The 27,117-nt window shown below is 45.4% G+C and overlaps 1 protein-coding gene across 2 annotated transcripts in view; it reads right to left on the bottom strand.

Annotated features, from left to right (window-relative positions):
- Positions 1-27,117, bottom strand: part of POLR1A (RNA polymerase I subunit A) — a 102,848-nt gene that overhangs the window by 43,131 nt on the left and 32,600 nt on the right. The window contains exons 7-14 of one of the 2 annotated variants that reach the window (XM_066377779.1): positions 26,439-26,525; positions 24,184-24,289; positions 23,726-23,888; positions 19,917-20,087; positions 19,667-19,789; positions 17,240-17,470; positions 9,632-9,886; positions 1,976-2,167 (exon numbers count right to left, since the gene is read on the bottom strand). In XM_066377779.1, the coding sequence (XP_066233876.1) occupies positions 1,976-2,167; positions 9,632-9,886; positions 17,240-17,470; positions 19,667-19,789; positions 19,917-20,087; positions 23,726-23,888; positions 24,184-24,289; positions 26,439-26,525 (1,328 nt within the window). The remainder of the gene's footprint in view (positions 1-1,975; positions 2,168-9,631; positions 9,887-17,239; positions 17,471-19,666; positions 19,790-19,916; positions 20,088-23,725; positions 23,889-24,183; positions 24,290-26,438; positions 26,526-27,117) is intronic. The other variant, XM_066377780.1, reaches the window with a different exon arrangement.

Below are 27,117 nucleotides of genomic sequence, written 5' to 3'. Positions count from 1 at the left end.
TAAAAATAATCAAAAGAAAAATTAGAAAGTAGTTTGAAGTAAATGAAAATACAACATATCGTAACCTGTGGGATGTTACTTAAACTTAGGGGGAAATTTATACATAAAACGCTTGTATTAAAAAAAAAGGAAAAGTGCCTGACCTGTGGTGGCGCAGTGGATAAAGCGTCAACCTGGAAATGCTGAGGTCGCCAGTTGGAAACCCTGGGCTTGCCTGGTCAAGGCACATATGGGAGTTGATGCTTCCAGCTCCTCCCCCCCTTCTCTCTCTCTGTCTCTCCTCTCTCTCTCTCCTTCTGTCTCTCCCTCTCCTCTCTAAAGTGAATAAAAAATAATAAAAAAATTAAAAAAAAAAGGAAAAGCTTCGCCCTGGCAAGATAGCTCGTTGGTGAGAGCATTGCCCCAAAGCACAGAGGTTGCTGGTTCAATCCCTGGTCAAGGCACATACAGAAATGAATTGATGGTCCTTTCTCTCTCCCTCCCTCCCTTCTCTCACTAAAATCAATTGATAAAGAAAGAAAGAAAATACTTCAACCTCACATAGCTAGAAAAAACAAAACAAAACAAATAAAACCCAATAAAAACAGAGGAAAGGAAATAATAAAGATCAAAGCAAAACAATGAAATAGAAAACATCTACGAAAGCTGGTTCTTTGAGAGCAATATAACCAATAAACCTCTAGGCTAATAGATCAGGAGAAAAGACATAAATTACCCAAAACAGAAATGAGAAAGGAAACCCACCTACAGATTGTACTGAAAGAAAAGGATGGTACAGGAATATTATGAATAACTTTATGCCTATTAATTCAACAACTTAGACAAAAGGGAGAAATTCCTTGAGAAACAAAGTACTAAAGCTCATTCAAGAAATAACCTGAATTGCACTCTATGTGTTAGAGAAATAAAAATTTTAGTTTAAATACCTTTATATAAAGAAAACTCCAGGTCCAGATGGCTTCACTAATGAATTCTACCAAACATTTAAGGAAAAAAAACCCAGTACTACACAAACTCTTACAGAAAACTAAAGAGGAACCACTTCCCAACTCATTCTATAAAGCCAACTATAAAGTAACCTCTGGTACCAAAACCAGGCAAAAATATTACAAGAGAAGAAAACTATAGCTCAATATCCCTCATGAACACATACCAAAAAAAAAAAAAAAAGGTCTAAACTAAACTTTGATTAATTCAGTAATATACAGACAAAGTAATGCCTCACAACCAAGTAAAGAATATCCAGGAATTTAAGGCTGGTTTAACAACCAAAAACAAGTCAAGTCCCAGGTCCACAGACTCAGAGATCATCAACCAGAAGGCCTTTGTTTTATAGATAAAGAACCAAGGTCCAGAGGGCCAAGATCATATAGCTAATTAGTAGTTCGGCCTTAAGGATGAACCTGGAGACCCAGCCAACAGCAGAAACACATATTTCACTGCACTTTATTATTTGGCCCTACATATACTATTATTTTTATTAGTTTAAAGGGAAGTATAGTGTGGTGCTTTGGGAGTCAGAAAATCCTGGGTTTGAATCCCAGCTGTCTCCTCTAGGCTCAGGCATATCATTTAACTCCTCTAAGCCTCAATATCCTCAACAGCTAAATGGTGATAAAAGTGGTCTCTGCAGTGCAGGTTGTTATGAGGATTAAATAAGGTAACATATCTAATGCACTCAGCAAAGCACTAGGCCCTTCCCAACAAATATTACCATCACTACTACCACACTACTGCCTATGGCCACCATATTTGGATTACGAAACATTGAGTTTAAGTTAGAAGCAAAGGATAGAAACCATGCAGCCTACTCTTAGTATATACTCCCTTGAAACCTCCCAGACCCAGGAGCCGTCAAAGAGAAAGTCACACTATTGTTTGATTTATTTCTCTGCCTCTGGCTCTCCTGGGAATGAAACCTTTTATGAGTGGCCGGTTTCCTTCTGATATATACTCTGGTTGTTTTCTCCATTACCTGCTTTCCTGTCCACAGTGGAAAAGGCTTCAGGACAGCAGGAGGGAAGAGTTTCACATGTCCCACTTTGTCTGTGAGTCCGCGGTATACCAGTTCCATATACTGCTCCCGGGTGAAAAAGCAACCTCGAGTGGTCATATTTGCACCCGAAACCATGTAATCTTGGATCAAGCCTGCCAAAGGCTGGCCATCCTACAAATCAAAACAGACAAGGGACAAAGAACAAAGATAAATTTTAAGTCACATTCTAATTCCTAATCACCTGCTTAGAAGCCGCCTACTAGGAACAGCCCTGCCTTCTAGTCCTGTGCTGTCCTTCCCACAGACTCAGGAGGCTGGTGCCTAGGCCTCCCATTTTGATAGCAAATTACCACCCAAAGCACATGACCAGGACTTCCTAACTGGATTCCACCTTTGCCATTTGCCCACAGCAAATGCTTCATATATATCAAAACTGCTTCAGCCCTGACAGGTGGTGGTGCAGTGGAATGCTGAGGTCGTCAGTTCAAAGCCCCAAGGTGGCTTGAGCAGGGGGATTGTCCACACAATCCCAAAGCTCACCAGCTTGAGCCCAAAGGTCGCTGAAAAACCCAAGGTCACTAGTTTGAGCAAGGGGTCACTGGCACACAGCCTTGGCCAAGGCTTGTACATGAAATGTATAACTAAAGTGAAAGGAACTATCAGTTGATGCATCTCCTCCCTCCATTCTTTCTCTCTTTTGAAAAAGACCAAAAAAAAAAAAAAAAAAAACTGCTTCAAATTCATCCATTTCCCCAAGCTTTTCCTCCGTAATCCCATCTGCTTCTAGTTACTCCAGCATATTTTTGGCATTTATGCATAAATTTGGGCTGGCTGCTCTGATTATGTTCCTGTTTTTATATTTTGGTTTTATGCTTTAGTATTTTTCACACATTTCTGGCCTGGTTCTCCTCTAAATTGGTCATCCATTCAACAAATAGTTTTTGGGAGCCTACTATATTGCCTAAGCACTCTGTTAGACCTTCAGTCTACTTCAGTGGTCCATACAGACACAATCCCTTATGATGAGGAAGAACTGGACAGTAAACAAATGACTGGATATATACATTGACACAAAAAGTTTTAAATGACATGGATGAAAATAGCAGAATGGATGCCCTCACCGGTGGCTCAGTGGATAGCACTGGCCTGACTTATGGATGTCCCAGGTTCAATTCCTGGTCAGGGTACACAGGAGAAGTGACCATCTTCTTCTCCCCACCTCTTGCTCCCTTCCCTCCCTCTTGCCCTTCTGCAGCCAGTGTCTTGATTGGTTTGAGTGTGGCACAGCCTTGGGCACTGAAGATAGTTTCCTTGGAGCGCATTAGCCTCAGATGCTAAAAATAGCTTAGCACTCAAGCAATGGCCCTAGATGAGGTTGCTGGGTAGATCCTGGCCAGGGAACATGCAGGAGTCTGCCTTGCTACCTCCCCTCCTCCTCTCACCTTAAAAAAAAAAGAAGAAGAAAATAGCAGAATGGCTCATCATCTAGATTTGAGGTAGGAGGATGGTCAGGAACACCTCTCCGAGGGGCAGTATGACAGCAAGGCCTGAGGAGTGACTTGGAGTTAGTGCAGGGAGGCAGGGGTTTAGGCAAAGGTTCCTTGATGGGGTCATGAGAAGTCCCATATGTGACTGTAGAAAGTATGTCCACATAAGGGTGTTTAGCACATGGTCATGGTGGGACCTTAGAAAGGGCTGTTATCAACCATATGTTCAAACTAGGGCTTTTATAAAAGCCCAGTTTTGGTGGGTATATTAATTTCCTTTGACACCTGTTACAGTTTTTCTGATCCTTATCTACAGGTCTGTGCTCATGGTAATATAAGGCACACTAAAGTAAAAATAGTTGTGGTCACTGACACTCTTTTAGAAGCAGTTATTTTTGCAAACTCTTCAATGTTTATGGGAACTTGCGAAAGATCTGTGCCTTGGATCTAAAGATAGCTATCCTTTGATTATTTGTTAAATAAGATGGAAGATTATGGCCATGTTTAAGAACTAGGGCTAAAGGAACTCACAAATGCAGCCTTGGAGAAGTTCCAGGAATTAAACCACACATACTAATTCAAAAGCTAACAAGGATACTTGTCAGACAGTCTAAATACTATGACAATGTTTCTGTGTAAACTCAAAGCTAATTAATACAAATGGGCTGAATAGATGCTGTGTGTCAGGCAAGATCAGATAAAGCACACAGCCCTTCTTATGAAGGTTCTGAGTTACTAATCTGAATAAAAATCAAATTTTGCATTTTGTTCCAAAGATGTCTTATTTTGCTTGGGGGAAAACCCAAACCAGTGTTATGCATTTGACTCATCCCACAATCTTTGGAGGCAGATACAGATTTTTTCTTTTTGTTTTCTTCCTTTAAAGAACATAATTACAAGTTATGTGATCTACTCCATGCCTTCTCTGTCTGTCCAGATTTCTACATGACTAGAAAATTACCTTAATGGCTAAACTGCTTTCAGTGCAATAATCATGAATTCTAGGAAGAAATGCTGATTAAAGAAATTTACTAAGGGTCAATTTATGATTCTTAATATCCTAAATCCTGCTTAGGATCAAAATGTCCATCTCTAAATCAAAAACCCACATACTTTTTAGCTATCCTACTCTACTTAATATCACAGCAAAATGATTTAATGTCTTTGGTCAGGATGCTTAGAGAATTAGGGTCTTCTATGACTTGAATCTTCTAGCTAAGTAGAAGTCAGAAAACTATTCTTAAGTCTTGTTAAAAGCAATTTCCACAAAGCACTGGCCCTTAATAAATACAATAAAAATAAAAGAAAAAAATTAGTCCACAAAGAAAAGAAGTTTAACAGTTTACCGGAAAAGAAAGTTCCATTCATTTCCTATTTTACATAAGAAGAAAATACACAACTCTATTATATACATACGAACAACCCAAAATACTTTGCGTATGCACTATGGTTAGTTAAGGAAGAGCAGCTAGAAATGTAAAACAAATAAAAAATGAACGAAGAGAAATGGAAACAAAAAAAAATATACTGCCTGACTATGTGATGGTACAGCGGATACAGCATAGGCCTGGAATGTTGAGGACCCAGGTTCAAAAACCCAAGGCCACCAGCTTAAGTGCAGGCTCACCAGCTTGAGCATGGGTCACTGACTTGAGCCCAAGGTCACCGGCTGGAGCAAGGGGTCACTGGCTCGGCTGGAGCCTACTGGTCAAGGCATATATGAGAAAGCAATCAATGAACAACTAAGGTGCTGCAATGAAGAATTGATGCTTCTCATCTTTCTCCTTTCCTATTTGTTTGTCCCTGTCTGTTCCTCCCCCCACAAAAAAGAAAAAATATAACAAAAACACTACAAAAAGTGGTTTTCCTAGTTTAAAAAAACTAGTTCTTCTAGTCCTCTTAGAATATTCCCACCAAAATACTTCAAAACGTGTTTTTATAACCATTAGTAAAAATAAGGATTCTACTTCTTGGCATTTACACTAGGGAATGATATATATCTAGAATCAAAAGCTCTTTGCCTAAGACTAGATATACTGACTGAAAGAGAAGTGAACCCTCAGATCATTCCCTATTTGCATCACTTATTTGTTAAGAAATTAATTTATTCAACCAATTGTAAAGCTATTACAAAGGTTAAAGGACAAAAGTAGGACGATCATGTATAATTACAATAAATTAAGTTACACACACACATACACAAAGTACTAAAAAACAATGACAAAAACATAAACATGGAGGGTTGAGTAAAAACTACAGTGATTTTACAACATAATAAAGACCACATATGACAAACTCACAGCTAACATCATACTCAACAGGGGAAAAGATAAAAGTGTTATCCTTAAGATCAGGAACAAGAAAAGGATGTCCACTTTCACCACTCTTATTCAAGGTAGTACTGGAAGTCCTAGCCATAGCAATCAAACAAGAAAAAGTAATAAATGGCAATCCAAAAGGAAGAAGTAAAACTGTCATTATTTGCAATTGGCATCATATTATATTATATAGAGAGAACCCTGAGGATTTCACTGAAAAATAAGTTCAGTTAAGTAGCAGAATACAAAAATATTCAGACATAGGTTGTATTTTTATACATCAATAATGAACACCAAAGAGAAACTGAGAAAACACTCCCATTTATAACTGCATCAAAAGAAAGAAAACTTGTCCTGGCTGGACGGCTTGCTTGGCTGGAGCATTGTCTTGCAATGCAGAGGTGGCTGGTTCAGTCCTTGGCTGGGGCACATACAGAAACAGATCGATGCTTCTGTCTCCCCCTTACCCCCCTTCCTCTCTCTGGATTCAATAAAAATAAAAAATAAAAAAAATTTAAAAAAAGAAAGAAAACTTAAAAATATATGTAACCAAAGAGGTAAAAGACCTGTACTCACAAAATTATAAGACAGTAAAGAAAGAAATCAAGTGGAAGCATACAGTATGTTCATGGATCAGAAAAATTAACATCATTGAAATATCCATACTACCCAAAGCAATCTATAAATTCAACACATGCCCTATCAAGATACCAATGCCATATTTCACAGAACTAAAACAAATATTCCAAAAATTCACATGGAATCACAAAGACTGCGAATCACCACAGCAATCTTGAGAAAGAACAAAGTGGGAAACAGCCAACTGCTATCACACTATATTACAAGGCCACAGTAATCAGAACAGCATTGAACTGCCATAAAAACAGACCCACGGGTCAATGGAACAGAATAAATAGTACAGAAATAAGCTGTTACTATATGGTCAATTAACCTATGCTAAAATAGACAAGAATATACAGAGTTAAGACAGTAAAAAAAATCAGTAAATAAAATCTTTAAAAAAATAAAAGGACTTAAATATAAGGCTCAAAATCATAAACTCCTAGAAGAAAATATAGGCAGTAAACTTTCTGACATTTCTTACTAATATTTTTTATATGTCTCCTTGGGCAAGGAAAACAAAAGAAAAAATAAATAAATGAGACTACATCAAACTAAAAGGTTTTTGCACAGCAAAGGAAATCAACAAAATAAAAAGACAACCCTATGAATGGGAAAACATATTCACCAATGATACCGATAAGGGGTTTATATCTAAAATTGATAAAGAACTCATACAATTCAATACCAAAAAAATAAACAATCCAATTAGAAAATGGGCAGAGGGCCTCAATAGATACTTCTCCAAAGAGGACATACAAACGGCCAATAGACATATGAAAAGATGCTCAACATCACTAATCATCAGAGAAATACAAATTAAAACCACCACAAGATATCACCTCACACCTGTCAGATTGGCTACCATTAATAAATCAACACACAACAAATGACTATGTGGAGAAAAGGGAACCCTTGTGCAGTGTTGGTGGGACTTCAAATTGATGAAGCCACTACTGAAAGCAGTATGGAGGTTCCTTAAAAAAACTAAAAATGAAACTGCCTAATAACCCAGAAATTCCCCTTCTGGGTATATATCCAAAGCAACCCAAAACACGAATTTGAAAAGATATATGCACCCCTATGTTTACTGCAGCATTATTTCTAATAGCCAAGACATGAAGCACCCAAGTACCTATCAATAGATGAATGGATAAAAAAGTTGTGATAGCCTGACCAGTGGTGGCGCAGTGGATAGAGCACTGACCTGGGACGCTGAAGGTCCCAGGTGAGAAACCCCACGGTCGCCGGCTTGAGCACAAGCTCACCAGCTTGAGTGTGGGGTCACTGGCTTGGCTGGAGTCCCCTGGTCAAGGCACGTATGAGAAGCAATCAATGACCAACTAAAGTGCTACAACTACAGGTTGATGCTTCTCATCTCTCTGTTGCTCACTTGCTAAAACAAACAAGTTGTGGTAGATACACACACACACACACACACACACACACAATGGAATTACTTGGCCATAAAATGAATAAAATCTTACCATTTGCAACAACATGGATGGCCTCAAGAGTATTATACTAAGTTACAAAAGTCAGGCAAAGAAAGACAAATTACCAAATGTTTTTGCTTATAAGCGGAATATAAAAAACAAAACAAACAAAACAAACATACTCACAGATATAGAGAACAAATTAATGATTGCCAGATGGGTTAGAGCAGTGGTAGTCAACCTGGTCCCTACCGCCCACTAGTGGGCATTCCAGCTTTTATAGTGGGTGGTAGCGGAGCAACCAAAGTATAAATAAAAAGAGATTTAACTATAGTAAGTTGTTTTATAAAGATTTATTCTGCCAAACTTAGCGAAAATCCGACATAAAGTACTTGGTAAGTAATTATTATTATATGCTTTAACTTGCTGTAACTCTGCTTTATAAATTTTATAAAGTAAAGTTACTTCCCTACTTTATAAATCACCATTACTGTGGAACCGGTGGGTGGTTAGAAAATTTTACTAACAGAGATACAAAAGTGGGTGGTAGGTATAAAAAGGTTGACTATCCCTGGGTTAGAGGGAAGGGATGGTTGGAAAAGGTCAAAGAATCTAAGAAGTAAAGATTGCAGTTATAAAAAGAGTCAAAGAGATTTAAAGTATAGCACAGGGAATATAGTCAGTAACATAGTAACTATGTATATATAGTGTCAACTGGGTACTTATTGGGGTGTGCGCTTCGTAAGGTATATAAATGTCTAAGCCCTATGTTGTACACCTGCAATTAATATAGCATTTTATGTCAACTTTGATTAGAAAATAAAATTTTAAAAAATTATTTGGTTGATATAAGCTTATTCAACTATGTTCTGTATGTCTTATGACCTGGAACTCTCAGGTGTGCAAGCATGTGACAAGGCACAACTGGATTAAACAGGCCTGCCCTTTGCAGCACACAGCTAAGCATGAAGCACCTTTCAAATAAAATCAAGTATAGAATATTCACGTTCACTGGATGGAGAACTTCAGAACACCCCAACTCCCCATGCAGTTAATGTCCAGAGGTCACTCTGCCAACCAAAACTTAACCATCTGCTGCTCTCTGGTAGTGTTCCTGTGGTGAACTGTGACACCGCTCCTAGCGGGGTACTGGGGACTTGCCCTTTCCCCACTGATCCTCCCGTGAGCACGCTGACTCGGGCCCCGCCACTTAATTGGAATGGGTCACCTGGCCAGGCCAGGGAAAGGAAGCTGCATCCTTCATGCATGTTCTCTGGACGGCCACAACCACATAGGTCTGACTCTGAGACCAGCCTCAGAGAGAGAAGGAATGTGGCCTGCAGGGGGATCTCATTTGGGCCCTTGGAGGTAAGTTGTCTCTTAAAATTTATGCATATCAGAATTCAAAGGATCAAAGTCATCTGAGAACCATGGGGACCAACACAGTTGGGATTCTAATCCTTGCCATGGGTAATAAACTGTAGGATTCAAACATAATTCTGGAGAACAAGACCTATTATGTAGCTACTAAACTCAGTTTTTGGTGATGACCCTTATCATTTCCACTTTTAAGAGGCAGGCAGCAAATCAGGAACATTTGCCTGGCCCTAAGCAACTAGAAGGCTGAAAGCCCCACCTGGAAGAAACCAGGACCCTCTTCCACATGCTTCGGCCCTGCAGCTGCCCACTAACTGCAAAGCCAGAGAGGGATCAGATCTAAAGTGCCAAGTTGTGCCGGTGATGACTGTGGATTGGCCTCAAGGTCAGACTTACCTTGGGAACAAGGTACTGCTGATCCGTGCAGGCTAGGACGTAGGCCTCAGCCCGGCCCAGCTCACTCTGGGGGAAGTGGGCGTTCATCTCGTCTCCATCAAAGTCAGCATTATAGGCCTTGCAGTTGGCATAGTGGAGCCGTAGGACTTTCTCTTCTGGCAGGATGCGAGCGTGGTGTGCCTGGATGGAAGGCCTGTGCAGGGTGGGCTGTCGGTTCAGTAGGAGAATGTCCCCATTCTTCACATGTCGGCACACCTGGGGGCAGAGTGCAGAATAAAGGGGTGATCGGCGGCAACTCAGCATCATTACTGTTGATACTATTCCAACAGCTCACCTGAGCCTGGCCAAGTGTGGCTTCTGTCTCATGCTTTATTCAATTAAATAAAAGGGGAATTTTTAGTTTGGAGCAAAATTTAAAAAGTATTTGAGAAATAGTTCTAAGCCCCTTAGTACTTTGAGAAATAGCTACTAGTCCAGCATAGCCCCATCCAGGCTCTGGGCTTAGAGGTACAAACAACAGACAAGGCCTCTGTCTAGTCATCTCTGTCTTCTTTCAAGACACATGGCCTTTCTGGAGCCTTGAATTCCTCAGAGAATTATTCTGAAGAAAGAAATGAACACATCTGAAGACAGCATATCTGTGTGTAATCATAAAATGCCTGGGCCTGGAAGGAGCTGGCAGACCTCTAGAATCCCTCCTCCCGCCAACACTTACAGGTAAGTACGTTATTCTAAGTATAAACTACACATTTTGGAAATACTGTACCTTGCCTAACCTCACATAGTAGAGCCAGGATGGGACACAGGGTACTCAATTCCCAGTTCCAAGCCCTCTGAAAACTCAAAAAACTAATAAAAAGTTTAAATTGCCATACAAATTACTTTTGGGAAAGTAATTTGATAACAGATTCTAGAACATTTAAAACTCACTTCCTTTTAGCCTTTCAGAAGAAGGGTGCGAGTGCAAGGTTCTATAAACATTATGTTTATGTAGCACTGTTTACAGTGGCACAAACTGGAAACAATCTAGCTGGCCCACAAAGGGCACTAATAAGTCAGTCATGGCATGTACTAGGGAATAATACACAATGAAGAGAAAGGTTGGGTTAAATCTATACTAGTCCTGAAGAGATTGCAATAATGTATTCCAGTAAAAAAAAATATCTAGGTGCCATCAACAGTGAAAGAATAAGGCAATTTAAAACCCAACCCAACTTTGTACTGCTTATTTTTATTATTTTTTAAAGACTTTATTGATTTTACACAGAAAGGAGGGGGAGGACAAAAAGTATTGATTTGTAGTTGCTTCACTTTAGTTGTTCGTTGCTTGCTGATTTTATGTGCCTTGACTGGGCAAGCCAGAGGTTCCAAACCAGTGACCTTAGCACTCCAGGTCAAGGCTCTATTTACTACACCACCACAGACCGGGCTGTACTGTTTATATACACAAGGAAAAGGGGAGCTTAGATCTTCCTCAAGATGTAACTATGGTCTCCTCACAGGCACATATCATCATTACGTTATTATTATTGTTACCTTTATACAGTGTGTCCGTAAAGTCATGGTGCACTTTTGACTGGTCACAGGAAAGCAACAAAAGACCATAGAAATGTGAAATCTGCACCAAATAAAAGGAAAACCCTCCCAGTTCCTGTAGGATGATGTGGCAGCATGTGCACATGTGCAGATGATGACGTAACACCGTGTATACAGCGGAGTAGTCCACGGCCATGCCAGTCGAAATGTGGACGGTACAGAGGAAAGTTCAGTATGTTCTGTGGCTCACTAAATTCGAATCTGTGACCAAAGTGCAACGTGAATATCGGCGCGTTTATAACAAAGCACCACGACATTAATCACTTAAAATAGAGAATCACAGAAGTTATTCACTCTGTTACACCAGAAGTCCTTACCCGTGTGTGGCAAGAACTTCACTATCGTTTGGATGTGTGTAGGGCAACAAATGGAGCCCACATCGAACTGCACTGAATAGGTATGAAACTGGGAGGGTTTTCCTTTTATTTGGTGCAGATTTCACATTTCGATCATCTTTTGTTGCTTTCCTGTGACCAGTCAAAAGTGCACCATGACTTTACGAACACAGTGTATATCCTGTATATCTTAGTGTTGTTCATGTGACAAGGAGTGTGTATATACTTCTGTAAAATTTTTTTTAAAAGCTCTTCAACTAGTTTTAAAGAAATCAAGAACTGCCTGACCAGGTAGTGGCGCAGTGGATAGAGTTTCAGACTGGGATGCAGAGGACTCAGGTTTGAAACCCTGAGGTCGCCAGCTTGAGCGCAGGCTCATCTGGTTTGAGCAAGGCTCACCAGCTTGAGCCCAAGGTCCCTGGCTTGAGCAAGGGGTTACTCGGTCTGCTGTAGCCCCCTGGTCAAGGCACATATGAGAAAGCAATCAATGAACAACTAAGGAGCTGCAACAAAGAACTGATGCTTCTCACTGACCAGGCGGTGGCGTAGTGGATAAAGCGTCGGATTGGGATGCAGAAGGACCCAGGTTCGAGACCCTGAGGTCGCCAGCTTGAGCGCAGGCTCATCTGGCTTGAGGAAAAAAAAAAAAGCTCACTAGCTTTGACCCAAGGTTGCTGACTCGAGCAAGGGGTTACTCAGTCTGCTATAGTCCCACAGTGAAGGCACATATGAAAAAGCAATCAATGAACAACTAAGGTGTCGCAATGAAAAACTGATGATTGATGCTTCTCATCTCTCTCCCTGTCTGTCCCTATCTATCCCTCTCTCTCTCTTGTTCCTGTAAAAAAAAAGAATTGATACTTCTCATTTCTCTCCCTTCCTGCCTGTCTGTCCCTATCTGTCCCTCTCTCTGTCTCTTTCACAAAAAACAAAAAACAAAACAAAACAAAAAAACTACTGCACAAGTGATACATTCATTGTGGGGGAAAAACATAAAATAAAGACAAAAAAGTTTGTTACCCCAATAAATTCAGTTAAAAAAAAAACACCACAAGTAATTTTACCCCTTAAAGATAACTACATTTCACGTTCTTTTCCATCACCAATGTTACTGGTCATGTCCTCCTGTGACAGAACAGCTCTCTTGACAAAGCTGACTTTAATTAAGGCTCACTAAGCTTTTTACTGCCCTTTAACTTATGTTATGTTATATTAACTACTGAGCTTCCAAAATGATGCATATAAATGCTACTTCAGAATACAACTGAATAAAGGCAATTGACACTCCAGCTAATCTGCATGCCCCATGCCCCTTAGCAGCCCAGGGGAACACGGAGACTCGGAGACTCAGAGACTCCTCTCAATCCCGGCAAATAACAGGCTGGCCAAACAGTGAATTACTACAAGACTAATATGTTCTGATGTTGTCCCTATTTATGAAGCTGCGTCAGGATGCTGGAGAAAGACAGAGGCTAGAGGTTGCTAAGAGCTGGTCCCCATCTCACGCGCCCCCCCCCCCATCCTCCTCTGGGCTGAGGGCAGGAAGCAAAGCCCTCACATTTTGAAAGGCTGGCCCAAAAGCAATGGGCGCAGTCAGTCTTTCTGTTCCCCAGGGAATTCAAACCTTAGCCTCCCTGCCCCATATCCATGTTTCCCGGGAGACCTGGATTCTGTGAATTCCCATGAGCATCTTCCCAGGGCACGTCACAAAGCCTGAGCTGACTTTCAAGGTCTTTATTTCTTTAGGCTCTCAAGGGAGACACTGCCGGACCTGTGGCCCTGGCCCAAAACCCCAGGCTGGGCCTTGGATCTCAGTCTCACAAATTTAACACATCCTCTAGAATAAGCAAACCCCACAGCTGGGAAGGCATGCAGGCCAGACTGGCAGGCACCGGCCAACCCAAACAGAAACCCTGGAGCACAGGGTGTTGCCCTCGCCAACCCAAACCTAAGGCCCTTCCTTTCTCTTGTCTCTAAATAAATACTTCAGTGAAAATTAGTGTGCCCTAGTGCCCCGGTCAGAGTTTTCAGAGGCAGACCCAGAGCCAAAATCAGCTTCTGGCAGACTGCTGGGCTGAGAAGCACAATTCAGCCATGCTGGCCACTTCCCCCGCCACTCCCAAGGCCCACACAGGAAGGAGTCGAGATTCCACACCTCCCAGGAAACAGGTCTTTCTGTTGTCTTTACCCCTTTTCTCTAACCCCTCTCTCATCCTCACCTGGACCTGTCACTTCACCCAGCGCTCTAGCCTGGTCCTGATTTATACACAACTCCATCAACCAATGTCTTCCTTTACAAGTGAGAAATAAATGGTAAGTGCATGTGTATCTGATGAGACGTGTCTGTATTGCATATGACATTACTGAGATTTTGGAGACCAAAGATAATCATCCTGAGTCCCGAGGTCAGAATGTAAGAACTACTTTTCTTTCAACAAATGCCTTCCTGTCTTTGCCCCTGCGCCACTTTAGGTTCAACGCGGTCCCTCACGCCTCAGCGCCTCCCAAACCTCAACCTGGGTCCATCCGCTCCACGGGGGTTTCCTGAGCAGTGAGCAGGGCATCTTGCCCTTGTTCACATTAGAGTGAGGAACTCAGCGGTGGACAGATGGGTACATACACAGTGACAACACTAAGCAGTGAGCCATGGGATGATAAGGGTGTGTGGGAACAAATGGGAGGGCAGCATACAAGTTTTGAGAGGGCAAACTACAGTCCGAAGGTGAGCTACTTGTGTTTGTAAATAAGGTTTTTCTGAGAACACAGCACACCCTTTTGTTTATGTACTACTTGTGGCGGCCTGATGCTACAACAGGGTCAGATTGTTGCGACAGACTGTATGGACCCCAAAGCTTCAAGTATTTACTAGCTAGCCCTTTGCTGAAAACATCTGTGGATCCCTGCCCTGGAGGAATGAGGACCTTGCTGAGAATTGAAGGATGAGCAGGAGTTAGCCAGGAGCGCAGGGGAGGGCCCAGGGACAGCACATACAAGGCCCCAAGGGGAGGAAGCCCTGCATCCTGGGGATGGCTGGAGTGGGAAGGGTGAGCCCTGCAGAGGCTGGAGAGAGAGCAGGGACAAGGTGCTCAGGATCTGAACTTCAGCAGGAGGACAAGCACCTGGGCTGACCTCACACAACGTCACTGCTGCTCAGAACTCGTTTCAGTTGTATCCTGTGAACTGACCAACGGGTGGCAGTGAGACCACCTTCCCTCGAGGCCCCCCTGCTCCCTCACCCCGCTCATCTCCAACCCTATAGATACGAGGCCACTGAAGCTCTTGTGCAGCTGCCTCGCCCTCACACCCCAGTAAGGTCGGAACACCCCCCCACACACACATACTGCTACTTTTTTCTTTCAAAGGCCCTAAGCTACTGCCCTTGCTGCCTCACAAGGCACTGGTTCCTGTCCCTTTGTCAAACTGGTCTCCTGGGTCACGGGTGACCTTCACTGCTGCGCCTTCCCTCTCTTTCCTCACTCTTCTTGAAATTCATATTTAACTCCACAGACACTAGTAGGCGCCCCTGGAGGATACAGATACCCAGCAGCTGGTGTTGACCTGGCAGAGCCCCTCACCACGTGGGGGAGGACAGGCGCAGACACCAAAGCAGCAAGCCAGCCTGTCACTCTCTTCGTCCTCCGCTTCCCAATTCTCCTGCCCCCTTTTCTCTCTCCATGGCACTTTGAGGTTAAAGAGTCTGACACTGATATTCTCATTTCTTAATTCTGTGGCCCCCTAATCTAAGTTCCACATTCCTACCTTTTACAGAAGATGGGATCTTATATTCCCTACCGTCGCCTTGGTTTAGAAGGCCAGACGCCTCCTTCCAGGGCCCTCCCGTTCTCCTGTTCTGTAAGCCATGCTACCTTCCCACCTGCTCTCCCTTTTTCATGCTGACCCCATCTACCGCAAGTCCCCATGGTTCTCTGAAACACCCTCTATGTTCATGGGCTCCCTTGTAGCTCTCACCTGCCTCCCGACAGCTCCGAACCCACCCTGCAACACTAGCCCTTCTTCTCGAGCTCAGGTACACAGTCACTGACCTCCGCTGTTATCCCCTATTGTGTCTGCCACAGCACTCAATGGTGGGTCACGCATTTCCAGTCTCATCCCCTGGGAGTGACACTGTAAACCCAGGGTGGCGGGGTCTTGTCCTTGGTGACTGGCAAAGTGCAGCACATGGCAGGCTGTGGGCCCTCACGCAGTCCCACTGGACCCCACTCGGCTTCCCTCTATTTTTCTCCTCAAGTTTCCTATTGCGGCTGCTTCCCATGTCTGACTTGAGTTCACTGTGAGTTAAGTGAGATACACCTTGACCTCTCTTCACCTCTCACACAGCTCCTAGCAAACAGCAGGCGACTTGTTTCTGCACATGTCCCCTCCCACCAAAGATGAAACCACAGGAGAGCAAGCAGGACGACCGGCCACCACGAAGACCACTGGAAACCAACGGGCTCGCAGCGAGGCCAAGAGCGCTTCCTGTTCCTGCTTCTCCTCCCAAGTTCTTCCATGGCTGAGGAAACGGTAATACTCAAACCCACTGCTAAAGACCTGGGCAGCCACTGGGTGTAAATGTGTTAGAGAGCAAGGAGAGGTCACAAAGGTGCAGACAGGTGAAGAAAACGCAGTCACTCCGTGACTCAGCCATCAATCGGAAATTAAACCCAAACTGAATCTATTTAAACGCTATCACCCGCTGACTCATGCTCTCAGACAACATTGCTAATCAATCACATACTCTTGTGAGTGGAGCCCAGGTGAGGCTCAGACCCCTCAACACAGTACCACTAGTGATCATCAAACCTGAAGCAGCAGATGAAACCTGTCAGTTACTAGTTATCACTGACATAGAATAGTCTTCCTTTGGGGAAGTTCTCAACTTTAGCACGCAGAGGAAACCTCCACAGCACTTGTTAAAACACAAACGCCTGCCTGACCAGGCGGTGGCGCAGTGGATAGAGTGTCAAACATGGATGCCGAGGACCCAGGTTCCAGACCCTGAAGTTGCCAGATTGAGGGCGGGCTCATCTGGTTTGAACAAAGCTCACCAGCTTGGACCAAGGTTGCTGGCTTGAGCAAGGGGTCACTCAGTCTGCTGTAGCCCCCTGGTCAAGGCACATATGAGAAAGCAATCAATGAACAACTAAGGAGCCACAACTAAGAATTGATGTTTCTCATCTCTCCCTTCCTGTCTGTCTGTCTGTCCCTATCTGTCCCTCTTTCTGACTCTCTCTGCCACAAAAAAAAAACAAAAGAAACCCAAAAAACAGAAATGCCTGGGTCACATTCCCCAGAGGCCCTTGTTCAGTAGGTGAGTAGGTGAATGTGTATTTCTCACAAGCTCCAGGGATGCTGCTGCTGCCGTTGTCAATCTGAGGGCCACCCTTTGAAAATCCCTGGGCAAGGGCAGCAAATCCTCCTGCCCAGGACCACAACTAAGTTATTATTCAAGAGCCTCTGGAACTCCTGATGTGTGCCCAGCCCTGTGTGGCATGGCGTAAGACAGCCACATGAAGCCTCACTCACGGTGCCAAGGCCCTAGGACACCCACCTGAGGGAGAAGCTTCATCTGGGGGAGGCAGAAACAGCTCACACAGCGTTCCTGCCACAGCCCTCCCTGGAGCCACAGCCAATGGCCAGCAGTCACTGATCAAATCTAAATCTGCCCACTGCTTACAATTTTTGTCCCCTGGGGCTTTGGTGTCCCCGTGGCTGGTGTCAGGAGCTGTTTGGCCACGGCTTCCCGTTGGGTGAGGTCCACAGCGCTCAAGGCTGTGCGGCTGCCATCCTCGTTGATGACCATGGACGCTCCCGGGTGTTTATTGGGGCCGTTGATCACTGCTTGCCTCAGTTCCTGAACATTCCACGGGGTCACTGGCTGGGGGTAGGTCAGTTTTGTGGCAAACACCTGGAAAAAAGGAGTAAATATAAAAATTCAGGGTGGACCCAAAATCTGTCTCAACAAGCTGTATGACTTTTTCCTGAAGACATAGAGGTGCGGTCTTAGCCAAAAAGGTCTTCAGGGAGGAAAGTGACATCCTGCCGTCTTCTCCACAGAGCCATTTTCCCACACTTGCGTCTCCAGGGAACCAACTGGGTCTCCTTCTCCAGCAGTCTGGAGTGAATATTCCAAGTATCATCACAGTTTACACACTAGAATTTTTTTAACCCATTCTAACACTTCATTTCCTCATCTGCCAGTAGATTATGGGCTCCAAAGGGAACACAGAAGTGAGAGAAGTGGCAAATGCCTGCCCTCAAGTACCACCACAGCCCAGCAGACATCACCAGCTGATGGCGACCCATGCCCTGACCCCAGATGTGGCACCAGAACCTCTCTCCTCGGCAGTTCCGACAGCCACTGTGATCAAGGTGGCACCTAAAGACACTTTGGCCTCTGACACATGAGAAAACACAGCGCCTACTGAACACCGACCTGCACGATGTATGCGCCAAGGAAAACAAGCTCCCCAGTTAAATGAGTTTCCAAGCTACTGAATGTTCTAAACTCTCTGATGCTCCTAACTGCACATAATAAACACAGTGGTCTGAAAAGTCCTATGCAAACAACCTTGTGGAATCTGTCTAGTTCTCTGCTCCAGCAGCATTTTGTGAGGACTGTCCCGTTGGCCCACCCTGCACGCCCTCCCTGCAGCTGGTTCCGCTTTTGCAGACACGCTGAGCATGGATTGTCTGGGGGGGGGGGGGGGGGGTGCTCCTGTGTTTATGTGTCCCCACCACAGGAATGTGAACTTCATGGGGATGCTCCCGGCTAGTCTACGTGGAGGTTCCCTGCTGAGTCTGCAAATGTATTCCACTTCCTTCACTCCTGAAACCCCTCTCCACAGGGCCCTCGGGAAAGGATGTACCACAAGAGACCAAGAGCCAGTTCCACATGCTCTGCTCCTCATGGCCATCTAGTGACAATGCTGGGCTACCACTGTCCTGAGACCTGGGGCAGACTGGAGGTGGCCAAGGGGTAATTTCAGAGTCCCCTCAGGCCAAGCTATTACCAAATAAACCCAGATCTGACCCAAGAAAGAAAGACCTGACACCTCTGAAAGTGGTAAGAGAGGCAACACCAACTCTCTCTCCCAAAGCTGGGGACACTCTAGGCACCATGAGGCCAAAGCCAACAGGGGCAACCCCTGCCCCTTGTACAGAGAAAGCAACAAACAGCTCATGGGCCTCTCCCCTCAAGGCCTCAGACTCACGAAGATCACCACCGGCTTCACAATGCCGTTCCCTACCTCCTGACCCAGCTTCCGGGTGCAAAGCCCTATGGTTCCCAAGAGGCACCAGGCACAGGACTCAGTGTACTGTCTCTTGTCCCTGGTTCGTCATGCCCTTACTGAGGAAGCCAAAGGTGCCTGAGAGGAGGCAGTGGGCAGGCAGGGCCATCAGAGCAGCTGAGCTCTGCTCACTCCCAGGACTCCCCCGAGAGCAGCAGAAGGAAATGAGGCTCCACGGAGGGAATTAAACCATCTTCATAACACTGACCTCAAGGCCCATTAAGAAGGAAGCCGATTAAAGGGCTGCTGCTAATGAGCACCACAGCTTGAACCAGAGGGTAAGTGAAAAAGGAGGCTGGCTCCCCAAGGAGACACTAATGGGTGGATGGCTAACCGCTACCCAGAGGAACCGGGAGGAATGAGAGTACTGACCATTGCATCCTCTCTGACAGTTTTCTCCTCCCTCTCCCTGGCAACCATGGCGACACATTCCTGATCCCGACACCAGGGAGTACATGGGATGGAAATCCCCCTTTCCCTCTGGCTCATCTCTGCCATGTAGCCACTTCAACTAGGAACGTGTAAAAACCAGGCTAAGATGGGCAGAAGGAAGACATGCAGGCAAGGTTGTGGAACACGCTGCCATCAGCTCCCTGCTTCCCTGGAAGAGGGTCTCCTCAAAGGTAGGTGTCTGCAGACTCTCAAGGAGAGCAACGCCACCGCACAGCCTCGCATCCCCTCCAAACAACTGATCCAGGACGAGGCAGAAGCTGTCCCCACCTAAGTCACCTCAATCTGCCACCCACCTTGCCCCAGCCCTCAACACCCCCACCTGCCACCCAACAGTAGCACACGAAGCCCTCCGCACACACCATGGGGATTCCTATTTCGTTGGTGTTGATGTACATGTCTGGGCAGATGACAGAACGGGCTGCGTAGTCCACTCGCTTTCCCATCATGTGCTTTCGGAATAAGCCGTCCTTCTTCTCCAGGATCTTTATGGGGGAAGAGGTGATCCAAAGAAAGCATTAAAAAAATCAAGTATGTTGATTATTTTGTTTCAACAGAAATGTTTATTAATTAACCCTTCAGCTAGCAATGGAGTTCCAACTTACTGCTCACCTGTCTAATGCCAGGGTACTTTTCCACCATTAATTTGTCCATCTCGCTATCAAATACGATATTGACATGGCTTTGAAGGCGAACCCAGATGTTGTACAGCTTGTCTGTGAGGGACTGGCCTGGAAGCATACTCAGGAAGGATTGGTCCATCACAACCGAAGAGTCCTTTTCCTGGCAAAACAACCAAGAAAACAGGCACAATGGAAAACCTCAAAAAAACCCAGGCTTGGTTTTACTTCTTGCACATCCTAGTGTCAGTATGCATCAACTAAACATCAGCCCCATTACGTATTTCCCAGCCCATCTCTTTCCAGTAGTAAAATTAATTTATAAGCAGGCTCCTTTCTTTTCTTTTCCATCAACACACATTTATTATCTCACAGTTTGTGTGTCAGGGACTGGCTTTCCCATTTCAGTGTCTCTGGGCTGTGATGCCGCCAGCCAGTGCTGAGCTCTTATCTGAAGGTTCGCTGGGGAAGGAACTAACTCTCAGCTGACAGGGTTGTTGGCAGAATTCAGTTTCTCAAGGGCTGCCAGGCTGAGTGCCTCAGTTCCTAGTCAGCTGTTGACCAGAGGCCACCTTTAATTATTTGCCATGTGGGCTTCTCCAACATGGTAGCTTATTTCATCAAACTATTAGCATCAGGTGCTGAAGTCCTTCAATATCTAATTTTTAAGGCAACCCTTGAAATTCTTCCACATCTATACTTTTTATGAAACTGTTATCTTGCCAGATAAAAATTCTCATATGGAGTGTCAACTTTATTTATATGGTCTTGGAAAAACTTGATCCAAAGCGCTTATAAAAATGCAGATGGAAAATTTCTTAAGGCCCTGGCCGGTTGGCTCAGCGGTAGAGCGTCGGCCTGGCGTGTGGGGAACCCGGGTTCGATTCCCGGCCAGGGCACACAGGAGAAGCGCCCATTTGCTTCTCTACCTCCCCCCTCCTTCTTCTCTGTCTCTCTCTTCCCCTCCCGCAGCCAAGGCTCCATTGGAGCAAAGATGGCCCGGGCGCTGGGGATGGCTCCTTGGCCTCTACCCCAGACGCTAGAGTAGCTCTGGTAGCGGCAGAGTGACGCCCCGGAGGGGCAGAGCATCGCCCCTGGTGGGCGTGCTGGGTGGATCCCGGTCGGGTGCATGCGGGAGTCTGTCTGACTGTCTCTCCCCATTTCTAGCTTCAGAAAAATACAAAAAAAAAGAAAATTTCTTAAAAGGAAAAATGATTGCCATACAACTTTCCATGTCATCAATTAGGATGTGGGTCCCCAAACAGAATCTGTCAAGTGACTGGCTGATTTCCAAGCATCATTGGAATATTCAACCAATCCTTTTCTGTCCCTGGCTCTGCCTCCTCCACTTCCCCCTACCTGCCTAGGAGACAGGCCCTGAGGCCTTAAGCTTTACAGCACCACCTACTGACACTGTCCAGCCACCAACTGGCCCCGTCTAGCTGGGTATGGCACAGGAGACAGACAGATGGTCCCATGTCCCTCAGTATGGGTCAGATGAGAGAAGAAGCCCATCAGTGTGTTGGAGGAGGGGGGTGGGAGGGTGGGTGGAGGGGGGTGGGAGGGTGGGTGAAGATGCGGTAAATGAGAATGTTGTGGAACCCACTAATGATGGAAGTACGCTTGTCTTCGACCTGAGGAAAAGAGGGTCTTCCTTAGTTATAGGAAGGGCAGATGTATTTTCTGCTCTGGCTGAAGCAGGGAGAGATGGTCACCTGTATGATGACGGGGCCCTGTCAGCCTAACTCACTGCAGTGGCATGACCTGACTCAGGGTCATGTGATTACTTATGAAGGAGAGACTGCCTCACTGGGTATTCTCAGTGCCTAGAACAGCGCCTGGCCCACGCCAGGCAATCACGAGTCATGGGAGGATGGCCATGGGAATGGAACGTGGGAAGCAAGTTGGGGAAGAACTAACACATCCTATTAATCAGGTAGAAAGAGGGCACTGTGACTTCAGGTAAAAAGGACCTTCGGAATCAGAGAGGGTACTGTTTATTTCTTCAGACACTCAGCTTTTATTTACTTATTTTTTTCTTTTTGACAAAGGGCTGCCTTATTTTTAAGGGACTTATATCAACATAAAGTTCTTCTCCCTGGTCACTGGACTTGGCTCATCCATGGCTTTCTCCTCCAAACTGGACAAGGGCTTGAAGATGGCAGATTCCTCTCATAATGAGGATTCTTACAAGCACACCTACACTGCAGCTAAGAAAACTTAGGCAAAATTAAAGAAAGCCCCAAGCAGAAAGGCTGGGTAACCCAGAATGTGAGTGCCTAGGACAAGTAACTGACGCCACCTGGTGTCGGGCCTAGTTGGTAGCAGGACTATCCCAGCAGTACACTCAAGCCAGTACAGTAAGTACACTTAAGCATGAGAAAGCCCTTCCTAACTGCGTCCAGACAACGGGCATCTCAGAGCTGGGAAGGATTTCAGTGACCTCAACAAACCTTCTTTATAGGCACTAAAGACCTGGCACAGCCTGACCAGGCGGTGACGCAGTGGATACAGCATCGGACTGGGATGCGGAAGACCCAGGTTCGAGACCCCGAGGTTGCCAGCTTGAGCGCTGGCTCATTTGGCTTGAGCAAAGCTCACCAGCTTGGACCCAAGGTCGCTGGCTCGAGCAAGGGGTTACTCAGTCTGCTGAAGGCCCATGGTCAAGGCACATATAAGAAAGCAATCTGAACAACTAAGGTGTTGCAATGCGCAATGAGAAACTCATGATTGATGCTTCTCATCTCTCTGTTCCTGTCTGTCTGTCCTTGTCTATACCTCTCTGACTCTCTGTCTCTGTAAAAATAAAATAAAATAAAATAAAAATTTAAAAATAAATAAATTTTAAAAAAAGACTTGGGGCCCTGGCCGGTTGGCTCAGCGGTAGAGCGTCGGCCTGGCGTGCGGGGGACCCAGGTTCAATTCCCAGCCAGGGCACATAGGAGAAGCGCCCATCTGCTTCTCCACCCCTCCCCCTCTCCTTCCTCTCTGTCTCTCTCTTCCCCTCCCGCAGCGAGGCTCCATTGGAGCAAAGATGGCCCGGGTGCTGGGGATGGCTCTGTGGCCTCTGCCTCAGGCGCTGTAATGGCTCTGGACGCAACAGAGCAACACCCCGGAGGGGCAGAGCATCGCCCCCTGGTGGGCGTGTCGGGTGGATCCCGGTCGGGCGCATGCGGGAGTCTGTCTGACTGTCTCTCCCTGTTTCCAGCTTCAGAAAAATACAAAAAAAAAAAAAAGACTTGGCACAGTGAAGGGCTCGAGAAATGCTTGCTGAAATCGGAAAACTGAATTCAGGCTCCATCTTTTATGAGAAAATCGAGGCCCCAAACCTAACAATCCTATTCTGGGAAATTCCTAGAATCTACAACACTACCTTCTTGACCCCAACCCTAGAGATACTAATGAGCCAAAAACAGAGCTAGGTGATTCAGGATCTAATACTGTAATCCAGGAGAAACATTCTTAGAGCCCAAGAGAAGAGACCTCTTTTTCTAGAGCTGCCAAGGGCAGGTGGCCACAACAGCCTAGGTGTAAAATCTCATGATAAACCCTACCCATGTTACAGAGATGAGCCCACAAAATCAAAGCAACTCAACCAAGGTCATGGGTGTCAACTCAGACTTTTCAGTGCTCAGACCATGCTTTGCTCCTGATAGTACTTACACTTCCCCCAACTGACAGCCCACAGGCACCTCTACACAATTCTCAGCCTGTACCCCCATACCACAGCATTCTCGCCCACTGCAGAAAGTCAGAACTAAGCATGTGTATTTATAACATCAGCTCCAAGACAGCCCCGACCTCATCTGTGGCAGGTGCTGCCACCTCACATGGCAGTTCCTGTTCTTGGGCCATCAACGCCAGAAGCTTTCGGATCAGAACCACGTCCTTCATGACAGCCTGCAAGTTCACCGTCTGGCCATTGGTAAACATCTGGTCCCCCAGGCGATTGACAGGACGGTACCTGCAGGGGGACACATGGAGTCAGTGAACAATTTGTGTGGGGGAAGGGTCATGTTCTTCAGCCTCTCACCCTCCCCTACTTTACACAACACAAATCCCACCACACTCAAAGAACAAGCAACATTCCTGCTGTATTCAGGACAGATGGAGAGGAAAATACTCCCATCATGTGCAACCTGGGGGCAAAACTGCTATTTCTCAGGGCCCTTGGCCCTTCCATCCTTTTCCACATCATCAAACAAGCATCACTTAAGATGCTTGTTTCAAGCAAAATAAAGTCAATTAAAGGCCATTACCTTGAGGGTGGCACCACCAAGAAATCCAGAAAGAACATAGTGGGACTGAATCTAGACTCCATGCCAACATCTTCCAGTCCCGAAAAAAGGAAATTCAGAAAGAATCCTGTATTTGAAATGAACCAAAATGATCATTTAAGTCTACGTTATAGCATGTGTGCATAAAATCTTTTACTAAGTGAAAAAAGAAAAAACCCAGTATATGAGACAATATGTAGATTAGGATCTCATTTTTCTTTATGAAAATGAGAAAGCCCTTGGCCAGTTGGCTCAGTGGTAAAGAGTATTGGCCTGGCATGTGGTTGTCCCAGGTTTAATTCCTAATCAGGGCACACAGAAGTGACCATCTCTTCTCCATCCCTACCCCCCTCTTTCTTTGCACCTCCCGCAGCCATGGCTTGATTAGTTCCATGGTATCAGCCCCAGGTGCTGAGGATGGTTCCCTGGAGTCTCCACCTCAGGCACTAAAAATAGCTTGGTTGCGAGCATGGCCCCAGATGGGTAGAGCATCAGTCCCAGACGGGGTTGCTGGGTGGTTCCCCGTCAGGGCACATGCAGGAGTTTGTCTCTCTATCTCCCCTCCTCTCACTTGGAAAAGAAAAAGAAAAAAAAAAAGAAAACGACAAAAAAGCCTCTGGGTATTAAGAGGCTACATGCAGATGAGAGGACGGTGTAAGGATGGGCACTACAGGGACGATAGTGATTAGCCCAGGCCGCAATGGGCAGGGGTGGGAAATGAAGACTGTCACTTGTTTCAGACTTATACACACACATACACAATTACTTTGGTATTTATAAAACATGTATTTGAAATATGGAAAGAAAAAAAAATCAAGTCAAAAAAAAGTTAGCCTTCTTAAACACAGAAAAACCACTCACACTGATGCTGCCAAGAGGTATTACTCTACAGATTTCAAGTGATTGTTTTAAGTTTACAGTGACCTTATAAAAATGCTACAGCCCTGGCTGGTTGGCTCAGTGGTAGAGCATCGGCCTGGCGTGCAGGAGTCCCAGGTTCGATTCCCGGCCAGGGCACACAGGAGAAGCGCCCATCTGCTTCTCCACCCCTCCCCCTCTCCTTCCTCTCTGTCTCTCTCTTCTCCTCCCGCAGCTGAGGCTCCACTGGAGCAAGAGATGGCCCGGGCGCTGGGGATGGCTCCTTGGCCTCTGCCCCAGGTGCTAGAGTGGCTCTGGTCGCGACAGAGCGACGCCCCGGATGGGCAGAGCATCACCCCCTGGTGGGCGTGCCGGGTGGATCCCGGTCGGGCGCATGCGGGAGTCTGACTGCCTCCCTGTTTCCAGCTTCAGAAAAATACAAAAAAAAAAAATGCTACAGAGGATAAAACGCGTTAGGGCCAGCCACACAAGCCACCACACTATTTGAGTGTTCTTTACCCCCGACATAACTTATACCTTTAGCAATATTCTCGTTTGTAAGTGCCTGCCCTTACACAATGGTCACATCCACGGTTCTGGATATACTCTCAGAAGGTGGGTAACGTGCCCGTGGATACACTGCATAGCTCTTGTTAGACACTCAAAAGGGAATGAAGGATTTTCCTTTAAGAAGGGAATTAGGCCCTGGCCGGTTGGCTCAGCGGTAGAGCGTTGGCCTGGCGTGCGGGGAACCCGGGTTCGATTCCCGGCCAGGGCACATAGGAGAAGTGCCCATTTGCTTCTCCACTCCCCCCTTCCTCTCTGTCTCTCTCTTCCCCTCCCGCAGCCGAGGCTCCATTGGAGCAAGGATGGCCCGGGTGCTGGGGATGGCTCCTTGGCCTCTGCCCCAGGCGCTGGAGTGGCTCTGGTTGTGGCAGAGCGACGCCCCGGAGGGGCAGAGCATCGCCCCCTGGTGGGCAGAGCGTCGCCCCTGGTGGGCGTGCCGGGTGGATCCCGGTCGGGCGCATGCGGGAGTCTGTCTGATTGTCTCTCCCCATTTCCAGCTTCAGAAAAATACAAAAAAAAAAAAAAAAAAAGAAGGGAATTAAAACATAAAAATCCTACTTTAAAATACATATTAGAATTCCCTTTTGATTCACAGAAGGAATTTCCATGGAAACCTTCGTTGTTCGAGGTATGACACCTCCCCTCTATAAGGCATCAATGACAGTGAACCCTGAAGCCAGACCCAAACCTGTGAACTGATTTCAGGAGAGATCTACAATAACTACAACTTTGAAAAACAAAAATAATAAGGCAGCGTAACTGAGTCCAGGAAATCAAAGCCAGGGGAAGATCAAGAGTTATTTCTTTAGCACCTTCATTCTTCCAAAGGGCACTAAGATGCTCCCGTGCACTGATGGGTGTCAGGTACCCTCGCTTCCCCATCAGAGCGTCTTCAATTCCTGCAGCAGAGGGGAATCAAAGCAAAGATCAATTCCAGGTACGCCTTTTGTAATGACACTTATCAATTTTCTCCCCACCCTGCTAAGCCTGCAATTTGATCATAAAAATCAAACTTTATCAATGTCACCCCATTAAAATTAATCAAAAAAAATCAAACTCTAGGACAACATATTCTTAGCTCTGAATAATTTCTCCCTTAATCTAATTTCTAAAGTCATGAAAACAATATAACTACATATAAAATCAATAGAGCAAAAGAAAAAAATCACCCACCACTACATGATATTACATCACTATTATCACATTTATATATTCTTTTGCAGTCCTTCGGTTTAAACAAAATGTTATATCACTGTGATGTTAACTGTGGATTTACTCTGCATACTACTTTGTTCATTCAGTGTCCTCTTATGAGCATGCCTACGTATTACCACAGAGGTTTTGCCTGACAGTAATTTTTACAGAGACAGAGAGAAAGTCAGAGAGAGGGATAGACAGGGACGAAGAGATGAGAAGCATCAATCGTTAGTTTTTCGTTGTGCATTGCGATACCTTAGTTGTTCATTGATTGCTTTTTCATATGTGCCTTGA

Source organism: Saccopteryx leptura, chromosome 3 (assembly GCF_036850995.1).
Source record: "Saccopteryx leptura isolate mSacLep1 chromosome 3, mSacLep1_pri_phased_curated, whole genome shotgun sequence".
In the NCBI taxonomy this organism is placed as follows: Eukaryota; Metazoa; Chordata; class Mammalia; order Chiroptera; family Emballonuridae; genus Saccopteryx; species Saccopteryx leptura.
The sequence above is the reverse complement of the archived record's forward strand: the minus strand, read 5'-3'. Positions and strand labels throughout refer to the sequence as shown.